The sequence below is a fragment of the Lissotriton vulgaris genome, chromosome 4_1, assembly GCF_964263255.1.
Source record: "Lissotriton vulgaris chromosome 4_1, aLisVul1.2, whole genome shotgun sequence".
Classification (NCBI taxonomy): Eukaryota; Metazoa; Chordata; class Amphibia; order Caudata; family Salamandridae; genus Lissotriton; species Lissotriton vulgaris.
The window spans coordinates 888,925,471-888,941,885 of NC_141691.1; the positions used below are offsets into that span (position 1 = coordinate 888,925,471).

General features: G+C 43.9%; 1 protein-coding gene across 1 annotated transcript in view; it reads left to right on the plus strand.

The window, feature by feature from the left end:
• The first annotated feature begins 16,069 nt into the window (after positions 1 to 16,069).
• Positions 16,070 to 16,415, plus strand: part of PTPRM (protein tyrosine phosphatase receptor type M) — a 1,525,420-nt gene continuing 1,525,074 nt past the window's right edge. The window contains exon 1 of the mRNA XM_086967355.1: positions 16,070 to 16,338. Within this exon, the coding sequence (XP_086823481.1) occupies positions 16,260 to 16,338 (79 nt within the window). The 5' untranslated portion in view covers positions 16,070 to 16,259. The remainder of the gene's footprint in view (positions 16,339 to 16,415) is intronic.

A 16,415-nucleotide genomic window follows, 5' to 3' on the forward strand; every position in this document is an offset into this window, starting at 1 on the left:
TTCTGTAGATAGAAGCAAAGACTGTGCCCCAAGTGTCACAGTCCTCCACATGTGGTGCTATCCCCATTGGGAGGCAGATAGTCAGTGTTTTTCGTGAGGGGTAGTATCAGGAAATACCGCCTCTATTTGAGTGATTTTTTGAGCTAACCAGAATAGAATTTGCTCCTGTTTTGCGGGTGTTTTACCAAGACATGATTGTATATTCTGTGGTGTAATTTTATTTGTGTCCCCTGATGTGGGGTGTTCTGTTGAAGTTTAATTGCCAGTTGGACTGTTGAAGTCCGCATGACATATTGGACTAATTGTCTATGTATTTTAATTAGTTGTTTTAACTGAACTAAAGGTTCTCTGTCTGACATTGTTTCAATGTCCGGATGTGGTGTGTAGCCGGCTAGAACCGGCCATGTGGCTCCTGGTCTACCTAGTGGACCTAGCCTGCTAATGTGATTTTGATGATTTAGGGCGCCATTAAACAAGAGCAGGTGCTCTTGGTATGTTAGTGGAATTTTAACTTCCTCAAAAGGAGAGTATTCCTCTGGAGATTGCGCTACTTTGTAGAAGTGGAACTCATGTGTTACAGCATATGCTGCTGGAAAAGTTATCCAGGAATAGAATACCTCTGTCTGCCAAAACTCATGTGCCTCTACCACAAATACGACCGTACCACCTCTTGATGTTACTCCATTTTCTATAAATTTTATAGTTATGGTTTTTCTTATGTTGGCCGGGATGATTACTGCATCATGGTGGTCTTCATTCAACCCTGTAAGGTCTGCACCCGGTTGATTCGCATTTACTGCGGCTTCACCGGTTACGTTGTTGTCGCCGTTAAGTGACATTATTTGATGTAAAAGAGTCTTGCAGAGCAAGTTTTTTGAGGAAACAAAAGATTAGGTGCACAATATTTTGAAACACTGTATCCTTCAACGTTGATTATACCGTAAACTAATACATTGGATTCTCATCCCACTAAGTTCCGGCGGATATTAACCTTTCACCCACTCCAGACGTCTATTGGAGTTTTTACGGGAAAAAGGAGTCTGTGTGAAAAAGCACGACTGAGTTACCCTAGTATCTTGTGTTAGATTATCGCCTTACCAAACGTTGGGCGCCATGTAGTGTAGTTCCTATTTTCCCAATAGGCTCTGCGCATTGGAATAACATAAACGATAGTTTAGACGTAGGACTGAGGTCGACTAGGTCTCTATTGAATATGTTAGACTTAATTTAGGTTTCCCAGCTAGCTCAGAGATCACTAGAAACTTTCTCGAATGAAAAGGGAGGAGTGAACTTCCCTGATTAGACAAGAAGGCATTCAGCTTCTGACAACCGCATAAACATGACAACTTTGCTCCCCCAGAATAAGGAGTATATCTCCAGAGTCGTGTGAAAACAATAGATAGTTATTTCACTCAGTCAGTTGTGCATACTTAGTTTCACCAGAGTGCAGAGAAATAGAGAGACAGGCGTTTTCAATAAAAAGGTGTTATTTATTGAACAGTCTTCTTTCTCATGCAAGAGAAATTAATTGCTATGATTGCAATACTTGTTATAAAGTAAAGTGCGTACAGTAAAAGGAGTATTATGAAATAATACTGTAAAAGCATTGATATGGTTTCTGAGCCATATGATACTTAAAAGGTATAAAATATATCCAGTTACATACAAAGATAAACGCTTGACTAAACGTACTCAACTGGTGCTTCTAAATACACCTACCCTGGTGTACCTAACCTAAGCCTAGTACGTGGGAAGGAGTAGATGGGCTGCAGTTTAAGTTAAGTTAGTTTTTGCCATGTATCGGACCCAAGAATTCTCTAAGGATCTAATCAGCTCTGTACCTTGGTTTTTAGAATGGAGGAGGTCTTGTATCTCGTTCTCAGGACTCGATCTCCCAGTACCCCGCAAGGAAACTGGAAACACCGGAGCTGGATTTTCTCGGCAGGAGAAAAAGACAGGTTCTTTCTCAGTGCGACAAATGGGAGGGACGGCTTCCTTCGGCACTCGCATCAGCTGGGCTTCGGATAAATAGATAGCCGCTCTGCTCCACACCACCGTGTGATGCTTAAGGCAAACGCTGGTATATTTATACCTGGAAGGTGCCGTGTTTGACGTAAGGTTGGACATAAGACGTCAATTAAAGATGTCACAAAGAACTGACCGTTCTTTCAGTGCTTGCAGGAGTTCTAAGACAAATCAAAACAAAAGCACGGGGAATTCCCAGGTTGCTGGAGGTTTGGTATGTTGTAAGAACTTGTTGTGCTTTCTAGGAGTCTAAGGAAGTAGCCTTGCCGCATTTGGATTGCATTGGCTTATTATTAAATATGAAATATTTAATTAGGGTCCTAGATAAAACACAACACCGTAACTCCTAAAGGTATATGATGATGTGCATAGGTAACATATTCTATCCACCTCCATCAGCGAGGCATCCATAATTATGCTGCTGAAGCCCAACTGCTCCCTCTTATCAACCATGATGCCAAAACACTGGCTAAACTCATCACTAACCAACTCACACTACTGATGCCGAATCTCGTATGTCCAGATCAAGCAGCGTTTATACATGACCAGCCCACGTCCCACAGCTTACATACCCTAGTTGCACTGCTCGCTCACTTAAATACGGACATTGCCACCACGGCTGTGCTCCTGGATGCTACCAAAGTATTTGATTCACTGGAGTGGGACTACCAATTCATGATCCTTATGGGTATAGGCATGCTGACCCATTTCACGGCATTGATCAAACTGCTCTACACAGCCCCAGATGCCCATTTCAGCATAAACAATGCTAACTTCCGCATTTTTTGGGCTGCTCAGGGAACCCACCAGAGTTGTTCCCTATCCCCAATCCTATTTGCTCTAGCTATGGAGCCACTGGCAGTTGAACTTAGAAAATTATAGAGCATATGCACTGCTCTACCATGACAGACACATATCTCTGTACACAGATGATATGACACTATATTTACTAAACCCAGGCATAAACCATAACCCAGTGATGAGAGAACTTAGGCATAGACTCAGGACATCGATCTAGAAGAAACTGGTAAAGGGGCGAAGGGGGAGTTGGGCGGGTGGATAAGTTGTCATTTAATATATTTAGGCCAAAACTGAAGCTTGGGAGAGGTAATTTGTAACAGAAGATATTTGCACTAAGATATTGAACTTACAGTGTTACATGTATGATATATGCTTGTATATGAATGTTGACTATGTTTTGAAAAGAATAAAGAAATATATATTTTTTCAAACCCAGTGATGAGAGAATATACCAGAATCTGAATGAAATCAAGGTAAACAGAGTGAAATCACATATGTTTCCACTATCGAGCACGACCGCGACCACAAAATCCCAGCTAGACTAGCCCCCAGAATGGTGTGATGATATTATGAAATATATGGGTATTCATATTAATCAAGACCCATAAATAGTATTCATTCGGGAAAACTACTGGGGGGCACTGACCATATAACAGACCAAATCACAAGGTGTCTTGCACTTCTAATATCCATGTCATTAGTCTTCTCAAAATAATAGTCATGCCCCGTCTGCTGTGTCTTTTCCATTTTTTCTTTTGGATAATTTTTATTTTTGGACAAAGGCAACAAAAACAAAAATAGCAACAAGGGTATGTAGTATACTCCTGTAACAGTACATGGGAGAAAGGCAATAATTTCAGGTGTATATCGCAATAAGTACAGATGAAATATGCCCTGTCTCAACCATGCATATTGGTAGGCATAATGAAAGACACAGAGGACTAGCATTGGAGGGATTGAAAGATAATGAAATGATGTGCCACTCAATCTTGTTGAACAGGGGTTTACAAAAGTAAAACCTGATGGCTCATGAGAAGACAGAGAGAAGGTGGAGAGAAAAGAAGAAGTCCTGCAGAGGGCTGAAGGAATGGAAAGAGAGAGAGGCAGAGATAGGAGAGGATCGGCTACACTGGGTCGGACGCACAATAATAGCCTAAAGGGCCAGTTGGTTGTGAGCAGCAGGTCAAGATGCAACTAGAACATCGCTCTAGGGAGGAGGTTGATCTTCAAGGTGGATTCATGGTGTTTTGCTTTCCTGTAGGTATTTATCAAAGGCATCCCAAAAATGCGTGCAGAATGTTGTCAGCACCTCTAATAGAACACAGCAAATTCCACCATTTGCCGAAGGAGCTTGTGGATATTACTTTCCAGTCGAAGAGTACTGTCTTGCTACCCAAGGTGAGGAGGAGGTCCACCAATGACCAGGAGTGTTCAATGAGTTCTGACAAACAGGGATTAGCGTATATGACTATGTCAGCCATTAAAAAATGAATTTCCATTGTTACCCCTGAAATCACTCATTCAGTTAAAAAAACATATGCCAAAGTTCCCCTGTCCCTACCCCGCCTCGCCAACATGTATCCGAATCTCATATGCAAAGTTTATGTCGTTTGGAGGGAGTCCGATCTGTTTTATGAATGGACCAGAATCTTAATTGGGTTATATCTGGAGTGATTTTTGCAGAAAATGGAGACTGCCAAATGTTTTTCCACATTGTGTGGTATTCCACGGAGTGTGCTGGTTGTACATGGGATTCCCATTTTCGGGTAAATAATCTCAGTGAATACCCTTTGGCTGTGTCTAGAAACGTATATATTCGTGAGGCCGTTTGACCTTTCTTTTTAACCCAGTAGTCAGGGAGATAAGGAGGGTGTGGAGACTTCAATTTACGCAGTACATTTTTCAACCTCAGAAATTTGAGTTGCAGGGTTGAGAATGGAATAGGGTTTGTTTGTGACTCCAAATCATTTATGGAGTATATACCTTTCTTTGACCATGATTCCCAGAGTATCACTTTCCCCTCTAGTTTAATTGTGCGGTTGTGCCAAAGGGAGGCCAAGGTGGAAGCGCTTAGTTGATGTTCTAGGAGAAACACAACAGTGTCCATTATTATAGATCTATAGAGGGATTTTTGACAGGTTGTGTATCGTGAGGGTGGAGCTAAGAGGTTTTGGATCAGTTAGTTGGGATTCTAGGGTAAGTCAAGCGGTGGGCAGGTCTCTTGTGTCCGGAACCACCATGAGCCCTGTGTTATCAGGAATGCCCTTTAATAGCGTAGACAGTCCCAGGGGGTTCACTCCCACAGAGGATTTGTTCTTCTTCAGAATTTTCATGGAGACTCTCAGTTTATTCTTCTTCCATGGGAATTTTTGAGATGGATGTATCTATTGATTTAAAAAGGATGGGGAAGAGGGCTACTGGAAGCATACTCGCAATAATGTTGATCAGGGAAGCTATCATCATCTTAACAGTGTCCACACACCCCCATCAAGAGATGTTCTTTGGGGACCAAGTGTTAAGAAGATCTTTTATTATGGAGAGCATTTTTTGTTCACTAAAAGCGATGGATCGTTTAAGATCAGAACTAAACCATAGACCTAGTTATTTATTGGCATCCTGTTGCCATTTTAAACCGAGGTCACCGATTACAGCTGACATACAGTGAACGTTTATGGGGAATACCTCAGTTTTATCTGTGTTCAGGGAGTAGCCTGCTACTGGTGAGTGTTTTTCTATTTCTTTGGGGCATCTTCAGTATATAGAAGTACATTGTCTGCATAAGCTGTCACTACTTGTCTGTTGGAGGAGAAAGTGATAGCAGTGATATCTGGATTTTCTCTAAAAGCAGAGATTAAAGGTTCATTGACTGGCAAAAAAAGTATGGGTGACAATGGGCAGTCTTGGCGGGTACCTTGGGAGAGTGGAAAAGGTTGAGATAGGTGGCCGTTGACCCTGAATCACACTGTAGGTCTTGAGTATAAGGCCATAATCATTCAGATGAAATCACCCCCTAGATGGTATCTATGAAGAGTGACCTACAGGAAGGGCCAAGAGACCTTGTCAAATGCCTTTTCGGCATCTAATGTGAGGCTGTGGTACATGTGTGTGGGTTAGTGTTGCCTTCTCTAAAACATTGTAGAATATACTAATGTTTTCTGATGCAAGCTTTCTCTTGAGGAATCCCATTTGTGAGTTTGCTAGCAGATTTTGAATGACTGATTCCAGTCTGCAGGCTGCAATCTTAGTGTAAACTTTACCAATGTTGTTAAGAAGGGAGATCAGTCTGTAGTTCTTAACGTTTAGATGGTCCTTTTCTTTTTTTTCGAATCACCACGCTTATAGCCTCAGTGGCCGTGCTGGCCATGCAGCCTGTGGAGGCACATTGGCGGAGGCCGCATTATGAGGACATGTCACTTTGCTAGCAAAGATTTTATAAAAGTTGGCCGAGTGGCTATCTGGGCCTGGGGCTTTTCCCGATTTAAGAGTGTGTATAGCTGATTTAATTTTGTCTTCTATGATGAGTTTATTGTAGGCATGGGTATCTTGTTGTTAGAATTCTGGAAGACTGCAGGAGTCCAGATATTCATTGGTTGTCAATAGGGAGGTGAGCTCATTGGAGTTGTAGAGATTTGCAGAAAGTGATTTAAAGATATTGAGGATTACTTGTGTTGATGAGGTAACCACTCCATCACAGTTCCTTATGGCTGAAATAAGGGTTGTATTATTTGTATATATGAAGTAGTTAGCTAGGGTTTTCCCGGCTCTATTGTTACTGCAGAGCTGTCCAGCATTTGCTACATCAATGTATTTCCATGCTCTCAGACTAAGAATTTGATTGTATTCATATTGTGCGAAGTGAAGTTTAGTTAGGACAGATGAGCTTTTGTGTGTCTGAGTTATTTGTATAGTATCTGAATCTCCGCCGCCAGTTTCTTGAGATGATTAGAGATGGCTTTATTTTTTTGGGACATGAGGTAGATCATAGTCCCTATCAGAGTTGCTTTGAGGGTGTTCCAACTTGTGGTTGAGGACGTGTCCTCTGGGAGGTTTTACATGAGGAAGTGGTCAATGGTTTTTGCAATGTCAGCTGTTAGGGTCATCTAATAAGTCATCATTTAAGTGCCATTGCTGTGGTGTGGGGTTGTATCATTTAGAGTTAATTGAAGAGGCACACAGGCGTGATCAGAGACAAGTATTGGTTACATTTTCGGGAAGAGGGACCGATGGGGTAGGGATTTGCTAACCATAATGTAATCTATTCTCGTAAAGTAACGGTGGGGTGATGAGTAAAAAGTGTAGTCACTCTCAGCAGGTTTGTATAGTCTCCAGACATCTACTAAGTTATTGTTGCTACAACAGATTTTCATTTGTTTGTGCAAGTTATTGCCTATAAATGTGTATGGTGAAATTCTGCCTGGGTTACCATCTATTGGGAAGGTTGAAGTCACCACCCAGATTCACACCCAGGTTCTTCAGATGGTCCGAGAATTGTTTATCTAGGTCCTTCCAGAAGGCTACTGTTTTGCCATTTGATACTTAAATATTAATATTGAAGAATTCTAGATCCCTTTTCTCACCTTTAGAAATGAGCCAGAGGATAAGAGAGAAAAGAGCCAGACGAACAAGACATTTAATCAAACAAGAACAAACACCCCAACCCATACCCAACCTCCACCTATCCCTTGAAATGCTCATAAGACGCATTTACCGGCCCTAATCTAAATGGGATTCTGCGGGCCACAAGCTGACCTGTCCCAAATCAACTGGGTAACTTCCCAATGTTGCAGATAAACTGATATGGTTCAAAAAGCATATATATTATCTTTTTTACTGTATCTTTTCCTTAACATCCTACTAAACATCAACAAATAATTCTCTTGCACATTAAAGAAACAAGTCATTTGCTTATTATGGGTGGGCAAGGGGGGAGAGTAGCGTAGGACATGCTTGTATTGCCATATCAGATGGTGGGATTCAAGGCACCATATCCTGAATTATACTACCTGAGTGCGAAGGCCCACTTCGCATGATTGGCACGATCCTGTCACCACAAATATCACACATGGCAATAGAATGGGACAGCAAGAGCCCCACCCCATCACCACTCTGGTGGACAAGCGCACGCAGATTTGAGATAAGACCTCCACAGTCGCATGCACTATCAGAGCATGGGAAGGCATCTGTAAGAAAACAGCAAGTGATGTCATGTATTCCCCCAAACAGCTATTGCATGATTGCCTGCTGTTATCAGCCACACAAAAACCCAAGGCCCAGTCACAATTAGCCTCATTAGGCGTCATGAGATGGGGCGGCCCATATCAAAATGGAACATTCCAAATGCTGGAGGCCTTCTGCAGGACGCGTCACCCATGCCCCCTGGATAATTCCTTTGTTATAGACTAAGAGAGACCTGCAAACTACTGAGTCACTGGTTCCCCGCTGAGCCAATATCAATACCAGCACTAGATACTTTACTCATCAACATTACCACCAAGCATCTAGTCTTGTGACTCCACCAAATGATGCCCAAGGCTTTGTCGGAGGCAGAACACTCAGCGAGAACACAATGGGAACCCAAAACAGGTTTGGAAATTACCCAGCGTGTAGGGAAATTCTGATGCACCCTAATGAGCATGGTAAGTGCTAGCAGCAGACCTAGAATAATACATTTTATGTTCCTGACTAGAGCATATTAAACTCAAAAACAACGAAAGAGTGTCCCTCTCAAAGAGAGGATGAGTGGAAAAAAAGAAAAAAGAATCACAATTGATTCTTTTAGAAAGCCTTCACTCACCAACCTAGTTGGTGACATGCTTCATCATCGGGCCCCACCAGGAAGGTCTAAAACCAACCCTGTGTGCTTCGACGCCAGAATTACTGCGGAGCTGGTTAATTTTTGTGTGTGTGACAAGTGATGTGAGTTAAAAGTGACCAGGTTGTGTCCCAAATACATTTTATTCACAGGCCAACCCGGCATGGTAAAAAAAAAACAGCGGGCAGTTAGAAAGCTGGATCGATGTGTCAGCTATGCCACGCTAAGTGAGGTCAACATGTTTCAGCCGACCAAGGTGCAAGTTGCTAAGCATTCATCAGGACCAGTGTGTGTAGACCCCGGCGGTATGAGCACGCTAAGGCTCACCCTGACCTGGTGGCCATTATGTGATAAACTAACAAAAACAGGAAAAATATTAAGAACCTGTTGTGAGCAGGGTACTGGCAATGTATAGGCACCCAGCAGCTATCTGGAAAAGAAACAGACACAAACAAACACATATATAATAGGTTATTCAATCATTTCATGCGCGTCTGTATATCTGGACAAGTTATAAAATCCAAGTGCTCCTCTCTGTGCACTCGAAAGGAAATAACACTGAGCTATGGTGCTATTTAGTGTGTTATGGCGGTGCACCTATACTGTAAATTTATCAGCGTGAGTGGTTTGTGGCCATGGCCACTCAAATAGTGAAGGTACCTTGTGAGAGTAGCGCTACTCAACCTGCACGCCAACTAGGGCGTCAACTGGTCTTTGTGTACCAGGACCCAACATACATCCTATGCATTTCCAACAATCTCCTTTCCCCTTTTGGAATCCCCCCTACATGTCGGCCCCACCCACCCATCAAAACTCTTACCACCCTCCTTTTTTAGGGAGAGGCCGCAGAGGCAAATGGAAGAAGGAGAGAGCAGAACCAGGTGTGGTGGGAGCAAGAGGTCCCAGTGGGCAATCACACGCACAGCAAATCCCTGGACCAACAACCAGGCCCAAGCAACAGGAAAGTCTAATAACTAACCTTTCCGAAATAGTCTTATCTCCTGTAGAGAAAATGGTACCGGAGAAGGGTTTAGGCTTTGTTCCCTCAGCACGCCTTGACAAGTTTAAATTACACTGCAAGCTTGCAGAGTTTTTTAGGAAGCTGAAGCTTAAAGCATTTTTTGAAGGGAAAGAGGACAATTGCCTTGAAGTACCCACAAATACAGGATTGAGATTGAAGCTACAGCTTTTGAACAAGCTGTCTTCCACGAGATTGAAGCATTTGAAGAAGGCAACACCTACAAGAACATGACCAAAGACGAATTCATAGCCCTCCAAAACCAACAATCTAATTCCGCGTTCACGATTAAGCCAGCGGACAAAGTAGGTAGAGTGGTGATTCAAAATACCAAGAACTATGATTTGGAGTGCCGACGTCTCCTGGACGACAGCAGAAACTACAGCCCACTGACCAGGGACCGCTCGCAAGAATTGCGGAGCGAAATCAAAGAAATGGTAAAGGAGGTTGAGGAGGACGGCCTCATCACTAGAAATGAGGCGGCCTTTTTAAGTGAAGGGAAAGATGTGATCCCATATTTTTATACCCTTCTGAAGACACATAAGGGCATATCACCGCCACCTGGACGCCCGATCGTTTCGGGGATTGGCTCCATACTGGAGCCACTATCACGTTATTGTGATTTTTTCCTAAAACGGTTGATACAACAATCTTCTACGTACCTTAAGGACACCAAGTTTCTTTTACAACTTCTACAGGAACTGACCTTCGATGAGATTCTCACTCAGACTATACTAGTCACTCTCGACATAGAGAGCCTTTACACCAGCATTCCCCAGGACGATACCATCAGAGTCCTGGGTGCAACCTTGGATGATACCACCTGGGAATACCAGGCCTCAAGAGAATTCATCATCAAATGTGCGACATTAGCCCTCAAACGCAACTACTTCAAGTACAAAGGCATACTTCTCCCCCAGTGTGTCGGAGCTCTACGTGTACAATTTTGAACGTAGATTCATTCTTGGCGCAAATAATCCGTTTACCTCTTCCATAACATTATGGAAGAGGTATATCGATGATGTCCTCTTGATTTGGAAAGGACCTGAGGACAACCTGACCAATTTCCTGGGTTGGATCAACACCCTGGATCCCAACCTGAGGTTCACCCATACGTTTGACCACCAGGAGGTGGTATTTTTGGATGTGACCATATCTAAAAATAACAGCGTGCTTTCCACTAAGACACACTACAAACCTACGGCTAGGAACAACTTGTTGGAATTTACCAGCTCCACCCTAGGCAACTCCAGGAAAACCTACTGTATGGTCAATTCATTGCGGACCGATGCTGTCGAGCTTTCACACGAAATACGCTACATCCTAGAAGCGCCTGCTTAATCATAATTTGCGTCTTTCTTCTGACCTGAATAATTTTGCCGGCCACAGATTTTAAAATTGCATCTGGGCAATTATATGCCATAGCTTAGAGCACTAGTGTGATCCATCCACAGTGACTCATCTATTCGAACATTTTCGCCATACCCCAAAGGGGCACTCATTGCAAAAACATTCTTGTCCTGATGATGGTCTTTTTGACATCTGCAACCAAGACTGAAACGTCGACTTCTTCATCATTTCCATAAGCAATTTACCTGCATCAAAAATTAACCATCGTACATTGTCTGACTTGGGTTTTTACTTATAATTTACAGGAGCTGATGAACTGTTATGAACTGACTTGTTGATTTGCACATACCTCTGTCCATAACACTTTTTGCTTTTACTTGATTTGCTCCTTATATCCCCGTATACATATTTATTTGTTGATTAATTCAATACAATATTTTTCAGATAAAATTACTTTTCCGTGTGCTTTTTTCCTTTTGTTCCTTACTTATCATTGACTGTTTTCACTAATGAAAAGTTTCGTTGTTATCTTATGGATACATTAGAGTTAGATTCATGCTAACTAACTCATAAATTGATCACAAGTCAATAGACAAATCAAATCCCTTGTAGCCATCCTTTACCTTAACCAAAGCTTCCACCCTAGGCAGCTCCAGGAAAACCTATCGTATGGTCAATACTTACGACTTAGGCGGAATTGCAGCAACCTGACGGACTTCCGCACCCAATCAAACAATCTGACATCCAAATTACAAAACCCTGGATACCCGAATAAAATACTGACTAAAAGTTACAAGAGGGCACAGCACCAACCTAGAGAGGCCCTCCTTGAGAATATTCAGAAGGAAGCAAAGGGCATCCCACTGACCTGTGTGACCACTTACAGTACCGCCTCAAACACAGTGAAAAAAGTGATTAACAAACACTGGGGCATCCTTACCAGCAATAATAGGAGATGGGAGAAACTTCTTTTCTCTTTCAAGAGAGGTTGGAGTCTCAAGGACTCGCTTGTACATACCAAACCTAGAACTCAACAACCGCAGGCACCTCCATCCATCACTACATCTTGGGGGTTACCTAAAATAGTGGACCACTATACCTGTTCTAGTTGCGGTGTATGCCACATGACCAAACATACCAAAACGCTGGAGCTCGAGTCTGGAAAAATTTGGGAACGACGTTCCCACACCAATTGTAACTCAAATAACGTTGTGTATTTAGTCACTTGTCCCTGTGGGCTGAAATATGTGGGAATGACTACACAAAAAGTCAAACAGTGCTTATGCGAACACAGGAGTAACATTAGGTGTGGTAGAATCACAATCAAACTGAGTGAAAACTACATCCAAGCCAGACACTCAACAGACAACCTTAACTGGTGGACAGTCATCGAACAGGTGCAGACAGGTCGTAACATCCACCAATCCCTGTTCGAGAAGGAACAGAGATGGGTCTACCGCCTGGGCACGGACAGGGTAGGGCTCAATGAGACAGTCCCATGGAATTACGTGCTTAAAAGGTAAACAGACAACGTGGGATAAACCTTCTTGATTACCCCCTGACATCAGTATATTACAATTACTTAGGAAATGATTCTACATCAGGGGTGTGCCACATATTGTGTTTGAGTTCTTTCTCCTCAAACGAGTGTCTGGTATGGACTCTATTCACTATGATAGCACCTCAGTATGAGTACCTTCTTGCTCCTAACAACCTGGGACCCTCAACCATCGGTTGTTCGGTACCCTCACGAGTCTGACTCGTGTGACTGCGTAGCACTGAAACTTTTGGGGCGTAGCAAGTTTCATACTGTTTAGGTAACTTTAGAATGGAACACACAGGGTTCCCCCCCTTCTAAAATTATCAGGAGTGTTTTGTGATTGACATCTGCCTAGAACTATAACACCGTCATTTTCTGCTCCATTTCTCTCTGACACATATTTCTTACACTGCGCATTGAAATATAGCCCTTTGTTCGTTACTCAGTCCAAAGTGGCACGTTGTTAATAAAGTTTTTTTTTTGTACAAAGGTAGTATTGCTCACAGTGCGGTCAGCGCACTAGCACCTCCACTGCCCTCCCGATCACATGTCCATCATGCGGCGAGGCGATTGGCTAACAATACTCATGCACAATGACGCGCCGTTCCTGATGCCCTGAGCATGCGCAGTTCCAGCATTTGACGCATTAGTACAGCCGGCTCTGAATGACTACACCAATCTTCAAAAGGGCAATGATACTTTGGCCTCAGCATCGACGGGGTCCGGTAATTGAGGTTGATCCAGGTTCCAAGTGGGTGCCTGGCTTTGCTGGAGTGAGTAAACCCTGAACCCGGACCGTCCATCTACAGAGCAGATAAGTTACTGAAGGGCAAAGGCTAAATTCAGCTGTTTTCTGTTTCTCTGTTTACAGGGTGTGCCTACTAGCCACCACCCCCTCCCGAGACCCATGGTACATTTAGCGTTCGCACCTCATGTAAGCCCCCCTTTTTTTTGCTAGTTCCACCATGCAGCATTTCTGGCCGAGATCCCCAGAATTCGCAGAGCCAGAGCAGAAGGACGCTCCTTCTCGTATAATGTTTCCAAACTCTGGAACTCCCTCCCTCTGCAGCTGAGGAACAACCCCAATCTGACTACTTTCCGCAAACAGCTAAAAACCCTGCTGTTTAATGCCTAGCAAAGTAACTTCATGAGGGCTTCTTCTGTTTTTAGCGCCTGGACGCCTCAGGGCAGCTGCAGCGCTCTACAAGTCACATTTTCATTTCATTTCATTTTGTTTGCGGTACCACCTCCTGTCACTTCATTTATTAAGGGGTGATGTTTTGCCACAGTCTTTACCAGTGCGATTAAAAACATACGCACAAAGACCAGTTGACGCCCTAGTTGGCGTGCAGGTTGAGTAGCGCTACTCTCACAAGGTACCTTCACTATTTGAATGGCTGTGTCCACAAACCACTCACGCTGATAAATTTACAGTATAGGTGCACCGCCATAACACACTAAATAGCACCATAGCTCTGTGTTATTTCCTTTCGAGTGCACAGAGAGGAGCACTTGGATTTTATATCTTGTCCAGATATACAGATGCACGTGAATTGATTGAATAGCCTATTATATATACATGTTTGTTTGTGTCTGTTTCTTTTCCAGATAGCTGCTGGGTGCCGATACATTGCCAGTACCCTGCTCACAACAGGTTCTTAATATTTTTCCTGTTTTTGTTCGTTTTTCACATAATGGCCACCAGGTCAGGGTGAGCCTTAGCGTGCTTATACCGCCGGGGTCTACACACTGGTCCTGATGAATGCCTAGTGACTTGCACCTTGGTAGACAGAAACATGTTGACCTCACTTAGCGTGGCATAGCTGACACATCGATCCAGCTTTCCAACTACCTGCTGGTTTTTTTTGGCCTGTGAATAAAATTTCTTTGGGACACAACCTGGTCACTTTTAACTCACATCACTTATCACACACACAAAAATTAACCAGCTCCGCAGTAATTCTGACGTCGAAGCAATCCGGGTTGGTTTTAGACCTTCTGGGGGGGGGGGGGGGGGGGAGCCGATGATGAAGCATGTCACCAACTAGGTTGGTGAGTGAGAGCCTTCTAAAAGAATCAATTGTGATTGTTTTTTCTTTTTTTCACTCTTCCTCTCTTTGAGAGGGACACTCTTTCGTTGTTTTTGATTGTATTGCATAGGGGGGGCAAGAGTGTTCCTTCCAGATAACCCTAAATCCCTCCCTCTCTTGTTGTTCATGGATATAGAGCATATTACACCCCAAAAGCTTTAAACTGGTTTAGACTAAAGGAGAACTCTAAGTGTGTACGCTGCGGAGCACCTGAGGCAGGATTTATGTATCTGGCATGGGATTGTCTGTGGGTGATGGCCTATTGGACTGACAAACTCCTTACAGCAAGCATTAACATGTGAAGTCTCACTTGACCACGAGTGACGCTACTGGGCTGGATTGAAAAAATCAACACTACCCAGAAACTTCTAGCATTACCATTGCTCCTGGCCAGGCAGATGAACCTCCTCCCCATACACCAATAAAGTATGCTCCAAAAGGACTAGGAGGTTAATATGTACAAGGAAAGGGGGGTCAGGAGCGACACCATGCTGGTGAACGCTCCAACATGGCCTGAGAAGGGAACGGTCTGCAAAAGACCTACCACCACAGTGGACAGAACATGGTGGAAGCCTGCCATGGAAATAAGCTTCAGATCGTTGGTCTGCATGAGTAAGGACATTAACCCCTTCCATGCTTGTGTCGGCCAACGACCATTGCGAACACAACCTTGCTAGTGCTGCGCACGTCCGTTGGCCGGCGAAGCCCCGCCCACTCATTAGAACTCCTGCAGCGGAATTTGCGCCGCTGTTAAGGAGTTAAAACTCTTGATAAATATCCTGCATAGACTGATAGAGTGTCATCACGTAGAATTTATGAAAGAATCTCTTTGGGGTTGTTGTAAATTGAAATTATATAATATGAAAATTGATAAAGAATGGAATAAAATTCATAATCAGTGGTATTTGACAAATGTGTTATTTACTAAACCCTATGGTATTGGTATTTATCTAATGTGCAAACTCGCAATTAATGCCAAAAGTGATTCACTGCGCACCTGCTAGCACATTGCGTTATTGCAGCAATCAGTGATACGATGAGGTAATAACCTTTTTTTACACCTTGTCTTTAATTACTTACATACGATGTGATGACGCGCATCCTCCAATACACTCGTCTACCATTCCAAGTTGTTGCGAGTCAAAATGAGAAAGAACTTTCAATTTTTGCGCCCATACAAAATAAATCCAGCAACAATGAGTTTAATTTAAAATTAAACTTGGACTTGGGCATCAAACACCACAGGACCATCGCAAAGCTGTCAATATGAGAGAGGAATAGGCTGCGCCTCCTAACGCTGCGCCTCCTGTACAGTTAGAGCTGCGCGCGCTCTGCACCAAGCGGGAGCTCGCCCAGCCTTCAGCAGTTGTTCCTTGCACGCGCCCTCTAGTGGCCCGGTGCGGTAGAAGAGCTCGCGCGCGGCTGACGTCAGCGGCGCGGCCGCCTGGGCTTGGAGGCTGCTGGAGCGCGAGACGGGCGCGCGGGCAAAGAGTTGCTGGCGGAGCAAGGAGTTGTGCGGGGGGCACGCGGGCAGCCGGAAGGGAGCCGGAGACTCGGGAGGACGCGCGGCTGGAACAACGGGGCGCAGGGGCGCCTCCCGCCGCCGCCAGTCCGGCAGCAGCCATGGCGCGGGCGCTCGCTGCCATCCTCGGGACTTTGCTTGGACTTGTGGCTGCGGTGCGGGAAGGCGAGACTTACACAGGTAAGGAGAGCTGCGGATGGGACAGATCTGGATGCTGGGGGGGCGGGCAGACCCCTTGTTGTGATTTTGGTTTATGA